This window comes from Mesitornis unicolor, unplaced genomic scaffold (genome assembly GCF_000695765.1).
Source record: "Mesitornis unicolor isolate BGI_N332 unplaced genomic scaffold, ASM69576v1 scaffold51167, whole genome shotgun sequence".
In the NCBI taxonomy this organism is placed as follows: Eukaryota; Metazoa; Chordata; class Aves; order Mesitornithiformes; family Mesitornithidae; genus Mesitornis; species Mesitornis unicolor.
The window spans coordinates 3,300-14,022 of NW_010196753.1; the positions used below are offsets into that span (position 1 = coordinate 3,300).

At 41.2% G+C, this 10,723-nt stretch overlaps 1 protein-coding gene across 1 annotated transcript; it reads right to left on the reverse strand.

Moving 5' to 3' along the window:
• Positions 1–3,205: 3,205 nt before the first annotated feature.
• On the reverse strand, positions 3,206–8,200 carry DAPL1 (death associated protein-like 1). Its single transcript, XM_010188574.1, has 4 exons — positions 8,155–8,200; positions 7,100–7,187; positions 4,820–4,883; positions 3,206–3,325 (listed from the first exon to the last, which is right to left on the reverse strand). Exons 1-4 carry the CDS (start codon positions 8,198–8,200, stop codon positions 3,206–3,208), a joined length of 318 nt encoding a protein of 105 aa, XP_010186876.1.
• Positions 8,201–10,723: the final 2,523 nt, after the last annotated feature.

Genomic DNA, 10,723 nt, shown 5'->3' on the forward strand with positions numbered 1-10,723 from the left:
ACGCTGCGCCCAGTTTTTCAGTGTTTCCTGGTTTGTGAAGCAGGGAATTTGTTCTGAAGTGATCGCATTTAGAAACAGTATGAAAGCACCTGCAAAATCAGCAAGGCTTAATTAGCAACGTAAATTTACCTGACCCCAGTCTGGTGTGCACTTTACCCTATTCCTTGCTGTAGGTTTGCCATTGAGTACAGCTGTGAACAGAGAATGCAGCAGGATGAAGGATCAGACGCTGCTTTGTGTCACCATCAAGTTATGCCATTCGTATCTTTACAACTTCCAGGGAGTCCCAACCTCTGCAAAATGCCAAACGATGCTTTCATTTGCTGATTATTTTTTTCTTTGGAACCTTTTCAGCAGATTAAAATACACCTCCTTGTAAGCAAACAGCTGTGTTTTCTGAGGCAAGCTCAGCTGGCAGGACACAGGTAAGCTGTAGGCATACAGCAGCCTCTTGTGGCAAAAACAGCATACACATAACTAAGAACGATTGGGATTTCTTAAAGCTACTTTTGATGAGTCAGAAACCTCTGTAAACTCTGAAGTGTTAGCAAATAACTAGAGAGTTGGAGACTCTTAGCTGCAGAGCCCAGCAAAGTGTGTGTCCTAGGCTGTCACACAGAATGTGCAACGTTATTGAGGTTACCAGTGTGCTAAACCAACGAGCATTTACTGAGATCTCTTTTTGCTGCTTTCATCATCACTTGGCTTCAGCCATTCCCATCTCCATCAGGTGCCTTGAGGTCTGCAGATAAACACCACTGCATGTTAACCAACACTTGTCCATCAAAGCCATGAAATAAAGATCAACAGAAGAAATAACTTCTGGAAACCATACCATTCTTGAGTGCCTGCAGCATTTGTAACAACCCTCAAAAAGCCTGAAAATAAGCTCCCTGCAAGGGTTTGATTTTTCTACCAGATCAACTGCATTTGTTCCTTGTGTTCTGAATTTAGCTGCAGCTCATATTTAAATAATGAAAGCAAAGTACTAAATTAAGACTTGAATAAAGCAAACTCCCTAAAACAGAAGGCACAACCAATTCATCACGGGATCACCAGTGGTGCAACCACAAACTAAAATAACACACAATGAAAGAAGGCACAAATGGGATGAAAAACTAAGTTGTTCTGTTATTTAAAAGTTCACAATATGGTTTCAGTCTCCTGTTTGGCTCATTATTAAGAATACTATTAAGCAGGACACCTTAATAAACAAATAAATCAGAGAAAATAATGCACCTGGCAGTGCCCCTGTCAGCAGGTGCTGCTGACATTACCTGACAGCACAGGTGCTCACACAACCACCATAACAGGCCCAATTCCCACAGTCAGTCACATTTCCAGCCACTGTGGGAACACAGGACAGAAATAAGGATCCCAGGCACCTCCATTCCCATGGTGTTTGAGGAACTCCTGGCAGCAGGGTGTGACTGACCCCAGCTGCCCTTTTCCAGTGTGCCAGGACACGTCCCATCCCTCCCAGGCACCAGGAGCGACGTTCAGATGGTTTCTCCACTCAGGTGTGTTAGCACAAACTGGCTACAACACTCGGGTGGGTGCCCAGTTCATCCAGCACCCAGGGGAAGGCTGGGTGTAACTCGGGAAAAGACAACCCTTTTCCTACAAGCTCTCATTCTGCATCACGTCCTTGGCCAGAACATAGATGAGTTTTCAGAAGCAGATTACTTTAGAGAAATTAATGTTGATAAAGGCCTCCAGAATCGGACCCTGAAAGTTTTCACCAGCCATTTATTTTCTTCAAAAATAAAAAGGAGAAAGATCAGCATTATAAATATTTTACTCACATCCTTTCTGTAGGGAGCATGTATGAGCCATTGACATGTTAGAGCGCGTGGTGCCGTTTTTGGCCTTGATAGCTTGAATAATCACTTCACACATGATGGACAGCTTCAGCTCAAATCAGGCTTCATCACTGACATCCGTATCGATATTCACTTACATACAGTCAGCCTGGAAATTGCAAAGTGTGCTATATATGCTATAAAAACAGAACTAGCTGCTTGCCAAATCCCATACCTTCAATTTAGATATCCATAAAGTATATTGCCATCATTGTCCAGGATAACAGTGATAGTGTTTTACAAATAGCTACCAGTTGGTTAAGGAACATGGGAGAAAAAACAGTCTTCTTCATAGAGGCAGCACTACTTTCATTTTTTCTACTTATTCAAGGTATAACCAAATTACTTTTTGCACATACTATTAATCGCCCCCTCCTGTGATCATAATTTAATCTTTAATCAACACAAAGTTATTTACATTTTATGGATGGATGAAATGAAGCAGACATTCATGTTAAGTGGTGACACTAATTCTGGGTAACCCACCTGGGATTCCTCTGCTTAAGAGGGAGTTTCTCATGTGTTTGCAATAGATTTCCACTGTAGTCATGTGGAAAACACATTACGAAAAGTAGCCTCATGAACAATATAAACATTTTTGAGCATCATCTTTCATACTGATTAAATCTGTTTGGACTCCTTGACCACAATCTTAGTGGCATATTCATCAGCAATCACTACCTACCCCAGCAGGACCACACTGACTGCCTTCCCTTGGTTCTTCCTGCTGTCTGGGTCCACACAGAGGAACCTCTGCAGAGGAGCTGGATTTCCTTACAGAAAGAAATGCAAGAAGAAATACATTTTTTCCACTGCATGGAAGTCTTTCCCAGGGCTTTCTGAAGTTTCATATTACACAGCAAGCCCAAGACAGACACTCAGCATGGAACACCTCAGCCTAAATTAAAAAATAAAACAAACACCCCTCCCCTCTCCAACCAAAAAACTCAAGAGACCCAAAGAGAGCCTGAGGTCAAAGCGTCAGGCATTCTGGACTTCAGGAAGCATTTGAGAACATTCACTATTGACATACCAAGTCTCTCAGGGAACGTGCCTTTCAGCTGTGACCTGCTGTCTTCAGTCAAAATTCACACAGTAAGTGAAGCTGTTAGACTGCCTGGCGCTATATAACTACGGCCCACTTGCAAAACCAAGTCAGACACAAGCCGTGATATTTTAATAAAACCCAAATACATTTAGTAACTCTTCTTATATTTTATTGTCAGTAACAGACATCCAGTGAGATAAGGCACATAGCTTTTGATCCTTTCACCACAGTGTACTAAGTGCTATTTAGAATGGAAACTCGCTTCTAAGAAAACATGAGTATTTTAGTGAGTATCTTAACATTTCCGTGGCTGTTGAATAATGTACATTCTTTTAGGCAGTATGATCTTCTCCAAAGCAGGCCGTGGCTTTTGGTGAGCCACTTGTAACGCTGCTGCATGAATTTTGTGGCTCACCTGTAACATTAAAGTGGAGAAAAAACAAAAAGAAAGTGTTGTGATAGAATACAGCTTTTCTGCTATTTTCTTCCTAAATATGAAAGTAGTTTAAAAATGGAAGTAAAACCTAACTTCACAAAAAGTTCAAGTGAGCGATACAGCAAAGTCATAGTGACTCTGTACATTTAATTATCATTTCTGTTTTTCATGTGATATTAGCCTGACTACCTTTAGTGAACTATTGGGTTTGGTTTTTTTCCCCTCTTTTTCAGTAGTTTATAGAGCGAGCTGTCAAGATGAGGAGAGCAGAGCAAATAATCAGTATGCCAGAGTTAACAGTAAGTTGCTTCAAATTCTTATTTTCCCAGATTCAAATAATCATAATTACAGCATCTAATTATCACTTTCTAAAGTACTGAGGAAGCTTCACGCATGAGATTCTGGAAACCAACAGAAGGAAATGGCAGGTCAGGACAGAGGAGCTGGGGACAAACAGCAGAGAAGCAGGACGAGTTGTATCCTCCCTCAAAAACAAGTCTAAGCAAAAACTCAAGCTGTACGTACTACAGCTAGAATCACATCTGCTGATGAAAGGTTTATGGTGAAATGATGTTACTGGTGTTTTACCAAGCTCTGTGGATCAGGAACTCTTTCATGCTTCAGAATCTAGACTGTATGTGTATGAACAATAACTTATAACAGTCTGATCTTCAGATTTGCATGCAAATTAAAAAGCTGTTTGTTAAAACAGCTCTTGAAAAGCACAGGTGTAAGAGTTGGCATCAACAGCCTAGCAAGAAAGACTGGGCAGTAGTTTCAAGCATAATGGTGATCAGCAAGGTCCAGCAACAGCTCTGAGACACAATTTTAAATAATCTTGTAGTTATTTCCAAGGGAAAAGGCAAGAAGATGCTCAACTGCCCAATGCCAGGCCATAGGTTAGACAGATGCCTGTGGGCAGCACTGGCACAAGCTGTGCCTGTTGTCTCAGGGTCACTCGGTGCTTTGACATTCACTCACCACCTTGCTTGGTGACACTGCCTGCCTCCTCTCAGTCGCTCCCTCACAGAAATTAAAGCTATTTCCACGGCTTTGTTCTGGGTTGTAACCCCAGCTCTGCCACACAAGCAGCTTACAGTGCCACTGGTAATTCCTACCCATATTTCAATACATTAGATCAAAACATCACTTTAAAAAAGGACGCACCTTAACATCTCGCTGTACTCTTCTGTAACAAGTACACATAACTACTCTGGGGCTACTTAGTGTTAATCAGGAATGGAGTCAAGCACAGCAGAGTAAGGAGGGAAGGACAGTTAATTTTTAGCCATCTAGCATTTTAGCCACCAAACTGCTAAAGAAATAGATCACCTCAGGAATATTTAGTGGTAGGTGACAAACCTACAAATGCCAGATATGACAGCAGTTGAAGAAAAACCTCACTTTTTTTTTAATGTTTAGCTCTATGAAAAAGCCCTGACAAACGCATCCTGTTCTTCCAGATGTCCTTACCTTGCTCAGTGCTTCTGCTACCAAGACACCCATGTTCCGAGTTCGGGAAAAACTGGCAATAGCACTGTAAAGAAAAAGAAAAGTATTGAGCTTTGCCATTTCTCAGAAACATTTGTCACTTTCATTTTTCAGACTTTATGCAAAACATTCTGTAATACAAATTTAAGTTTTGGAGAGAAATCCTCTAATCACATTAAAGTCTGTATGATATTAAAAAATGGTATGCTGCCTCAAAATAGAACAATACAAGATCTGTGTTGCAGGCTCTTATTTAGACACAGTTTTGTGCAAAAATCTCTCAATAAAATTTTGCTAAATATCTCAAAACGGATTTTGTTGTACACTGTGGAGTAGCTTCATAGAAACTGAGCACTGACAGCCAGAACTACAAAATCTGACTTTGTAATTTTCTTCATTCCAATTTAGACCCATGAAAAAAATTCACCCTCTGCTTTTGGGGATTGTTTCCTTTGACAGCAGCAATTTGCCAAGCAAGATTATCCCATTAACTTCTTCATATTCCAGTGAAAAACAACCATGTTACCAATATTCCATTAACAATCTGTGGATATGAAATGATTTAGCTCAGCAGCAGGAAGAACTGTGCAACACGCACATTCTTTTGATGCACTGTTATTTGCAGTGACATCTCTGTACCTTAAAAGGGAGTGGCTAGAAGTCATTATTACCCTTCCTCATGGAACCAGACACCTTAAATGTGACTCTGGAAAAAGGAGATACTGCTTAAGTTAATGATTCTGTAATTCAGGCATTTCCTATTGAAATTTCAATTTAGCAAACAATGCAGTTTGCCACACTGACAAATATAAGTTATTCATGATCTGTTTATGCCACTTGATAACTATGGAAGAGACAGCAGCAAAATTACCCAGGCAACTGGCAAGCAATGAAAATAAAAAACCTTCTAACTCCAGAAAACACAAACAAAAAATACCAACTCAAGTTATTACAAAACACCAAAAACCCAAGAACACACCAAACTTCAAATCACTGCTCTTAAACGATGAGGTACAGTCAAAAGGAGTCAGAAAGCTGTCAGGCAGGCATCCAGCTATGAACATGATGCATTACACTCCATTATGCCATACTTTACATGGCATGAATCTTTTTTTCTGTGAAACTTCAAAAAGCACCATCTGGCTCACTGAAGGCAAGTGACACAGCAAGACTTGTACCATTTTTAGCTGACAACAGGCTAAAAGTCAGGTCTTTCATCTCCTCACAAACACCCAAACATCGCGCAGAGGAGGATGTGAACGGCCCAGCAAGGTCATGGCTATCGGACACAGCAGATTTGTTCCAAGGCCAAGTCACTGCATCAGCTCCTTGAACACAACCTCAGCGCCGCACTGACTGGATTCTGAGCATCACAACTACAAGGGCTCTAGGTACCCTGCAGTAACTGTTCCATCCCAGATATGCCCCAGAAGAACTGCAGGCTCTTAAAGGAACATTTTGTGCAAAATAAAGAAGGTATGTGGTGAGATAAGGAACATCTGAGCTGGGTGACAACTGAGAAAGTTTAAAATTGTAATAGAAGGAGAAACCTGAGCGTCTAAATGCTCTTTAGGCACTGTGTTCCACTTAGCATGTGGACTTAGTGCAATTGCAGGGACACCACAAGTCATTAAAATTTTACCTTCTTATCCTTACATTAACTTTTTATTAAGAGGCATTTTAAAAAGTGCACATATTATAGAAAAACATCCACTCTTTCTTTGAAAAAGCTGTAAGAAAATATTTGTTTTGATGACCTTCAAGGAACCACTGCTACCTTACTGTAAAGTAGAAGGATGCCTTCACTTTTGGGGTAAAATAGCTTGAGTAACATTAGAAACTAGAAAACAACAAAAAGCCAAATTAGATTTCAGACTGAAACAGGAGATTCAGCCTATACAGGAGATAATAGACTGGGGGGGGGGTGGAGATGTGGGTTTAATTTCCTTCAGAATGAAGACAGCCTAAAATTCATTCTTACTTCACTGAAAACTGTTGTGTTATTAGGTATGGGCAGGTACGCCCTGCTTTAATTTCTGCTCCATAAAACATGACAACAGAGAAGGGATTTGGCCTTTGTCACTGCAAGGCACCATCCTTAGGTTTTGTGGTTCTGTTTTGAAATGGATTGTTACCTCAAACTGCCTTTTATTTTTAAGTTGCAGAGTTAATTTAAGAATTAAACTCTTCCAAGTTTAGGAGCTGTCTTTGTTTGCAGCCCTCTAACTAGGGGGCAGGGGAACAAGCCCTGCAGTGCAGTACCGTGTCTTGTCTTTTCCTGGAGGTTTAGCATTTTTCTCAACAAGTCCATTTTCGTGCTTTTTAGACACCCTCATACCTCCAGCTTTCACTGCAAAAGAAAAATACAATGTATGTAAATATTTACATAATTACATACTACATTACATACACTTAGAGAAGAAAAAATACCCCAGATAATTGCTTGCAAGACATAATATTTCAATATTTAACTCCATACTTCATTTTTAAACACACACACAGAAGTAAACCAAAGAGATCCAAGAAATACTTTAAACTTGTGTCACAGCATACTCAAATTAACTTCCAAATTTTGTAATCAAGAAGTTAGAGGATTTTTGATTGCTTCTAACTATAATAGATCTTAACATCTTATTATGTTAATATGCATTCTTCTCTAAGTCTCAGATGTAATAGTTTCCCTTTTAAATAAAAAAAGCAAAACAAATCAACCTCTCAACACTTCCAGGTTTTCAAACAATGTCGCTAACAGCAATAAAGGTTTCATGATTTGCCTAAGCTATTCTAGAATAAACCTAATAATGGAGAAAAGAACCAGCTGCATACTTATCTTGTACTTGTGTTCTAACAAGTTTAATTATATTTTATTAAGATACCTGCCAATCACAAAACCAATTAGTGCCAATTAAGCTACAGACGACCTAACAATAACAATTTAAGCACTTAAAGCATGTCAGAAAATTCAGTTCTGAACAAGAACATGTAAAGTTATCTAAAACATCGTGTTGAAAGAAACGCTTTCTCCCTGATCAAGAGGGGTTTTAAGTTTTGAAACCGTGAGAATAAGAAAGAACAAATTTAGTGTGCATTTCTCATTATTTTGAGGAGGTTCTCATCTTACAGCAAAGTTCCTATTCTTGTAATGAATGATCAACAGCAGAGTTTTCACACTCAAATATTTGGGCACAGGAGTGAATGGAGAAAAGCTTCAAGAATTACTCAGCTAAACAGCACAAGAAATGTATTTGGCCATTTTTGGGGAGCAGACTTGTCCATGTGTAACTAACACCCATTTTCTGTCAAATCTGACCACTCACCTGGTTGCAGGCTTAGCCTTAGAAACAAGACTTCTCCTTCAGCCATGTCCAAAACAGCCTTACAACAGAGCTCTGTAATATCTCGACTTTGCTTTGCTTTTCAAAATGACATACATGCAGTTAATTACACTGCTGTATAAGCAGCAAATTAATTGAGTAAAAATCTTACAGCTGCAAGTACAGCCAAGATCTAGAATGAACCAAATTCTTTGGGGAGTAGAACTGCAAAATGAAAACTCTCCTCTGAGATGGAAGTGTCAACCATTTCCAGTTATCTACCAGTAAAAAGAAGCAAGATTTCACATACTTTCAGCTCATAATGTGTGAAACTCTTCCTTGGCATTGTAAGCAGGAGTTAACATGAGAGGCAAGAATGACAAAGGATTAAATAAACAAACAAAAAAACCTGAAACCATAAAAAACTGCCTAGAACGCTCCAGGACCTGAGAGTGATGCCTTCTTGACACCACGCTCCCTTTACAAGAAGTTAACCCAGAACACCAGAGCAAGTTATCCCAAGTGCTCTTCCACAGCTTGTCAGATGCTTTGGTTATTTTGGCTTTTTAGGAAAGAGTCAAACTGAAAATGAGAACCCAACTAAAATTTTGGAAATAGAAGTCATAACTGAACCAAGGATCCATGAGTTCTGGTCTGGGGCCTTCACTAAGCACATGTGCAGGATTGATGATTTCCAGATGCAGGCATTTTTGGTAGTTTTAATTTAGCAGGGTGAAGAGATCCAGAGACACAGGGAGGCAAAGACATTCTGAAACTACGAAGCTTTACAAAAAGCACAAAGGGGAGCTGGGGTCTTGGGGGGGGCACGCAGGAAGGAGAGAGATACCCAAAATGGGAAAGGATAATTAAACATTAAGTGGCCAATCCGGAATTGTGTCTACTACAACAGCCCACAGGAGAGAGCTATTCATAATTATCAGAAATAACATAGGGCTTATTTCAATTTCATTTCCACTGACTTGAAAATATCTGCCAGTAGCAGCTGTCAAACCTGTTCAAACACATCCCTGGCAGGGGAAGAGTTAAACATGGATGCTGCTGGAACGCACCAGAAAGCTGCTTTGTAATTTGTTTTTTTTCCTCCCCACAGCAATTGAGAGAGATGTTGAAGTTTTAATACAGAGTTTAATTTTGGGATTTTTGTATGTGCCTTGTAAGCCACGTAATCTAACAGCTACGAACCAAGTGCCAAAATCTCTACTAATTTCCACATTAAAGACACTATATATTTTTAAAGAAGAAAAGGAAGGAGGAACAACTCCATCCCCCCTAAACAAACAAAAAAATTACACCCCCAAAATAACAAAACAAAAGATCTCTCAAGAGCTCAAACTGAAAGCAAAGGCACTGAACTGTGCTGAACCCCAAGGTTACTCATGGATGCTATGGCCAGAATGAAGGTGTCCACATCGACCCGCTTTGCTCACTACAAACCCTGCTGAAGCATCCTCCTTCCTGCCACCCCTGCTCCTCCTGGAGTGGGTCACCTCCCCTGCAGCAACACAGGGGCCTTGCCAAGGTGCACTTCACTGTCACGTATGTAAGAGCAGCCAGTGCCCACGCTTGGTCACCAACTGCTGGGGTTTAAAGGTGCTCAGCCATCCCTGCCACAGAGACAGAAATCCAGGAAAGGACTACAGACAAGCAAAGCTGAATTTACTATGTAAGTAATTTCTTTCATGTACAAGCATGCTTAAAAAATAAGCTCTCAAGAAAGCAAAACAGATTTTAGGGGTACATTGATAGGAGCACAAGTGATGCCTTGTGCTCATCAGGCAGTAACTGCTTCTAATAAACTGAGGGCAGGGGAGAAACCCTAATTGTCTTAGGCTAAGCAACAAGTGCACAGAGGTCGAATCTGCAGCGGCTGTGTGTGTGCACCCAGTACATGCAGGAAACACCCCGAGCACTAAGGATAACTGTGTTTTGAGATACAAGCTCCACACAACTAACCAGCAGGCAAGCATAGGAGCCGGCTAAATCTGCGTGCATTTACAAATTCGTCAGCAAACCCAGGCATGCATTTAAATGCTGAATATCGCATCGTTACACACCACTCCTGTGAAGAGCAGTGCAGGGCACCACGCTGAGCCCTCATCAGCCCACACTCACAGGCATCACCGGGTCAGATGAAGAGCTCCAAGGGCAGGGGGCAGAAAGAAAAGAAAATAATAATTAAAAAGAAGTTTTTCACGTTAGGAGAGGAGGTGAGGAATAAGACCAGAACACTAAAAACATGTATTTCATTAAACATTGGTACTCTCTCCGTTACTCAGTAACGCATTCCTGATTAGGAGAGCAGGACCTCACACCACACTGCTGTCAAACCCACGGTAAAGCCGCTCAGGTCGGGGTGGGGACAGGCTCAGCCGCCGAGGTGCAGTACCGCTGCGTGGGGAAGGCCGGTCAGAACCGCTCGGTGCCCACAGCCGGGCTGGGGAAGGCTCTGCGCTCGCCTCAGCAGGGTTTCCTCCCTCCCGCGTTCGGCAGCGCCAGATGAAGGGGACGGCGCAGCCCCGGCGCCCCCCGCTCCCGTTCCTCCGAACCCTCG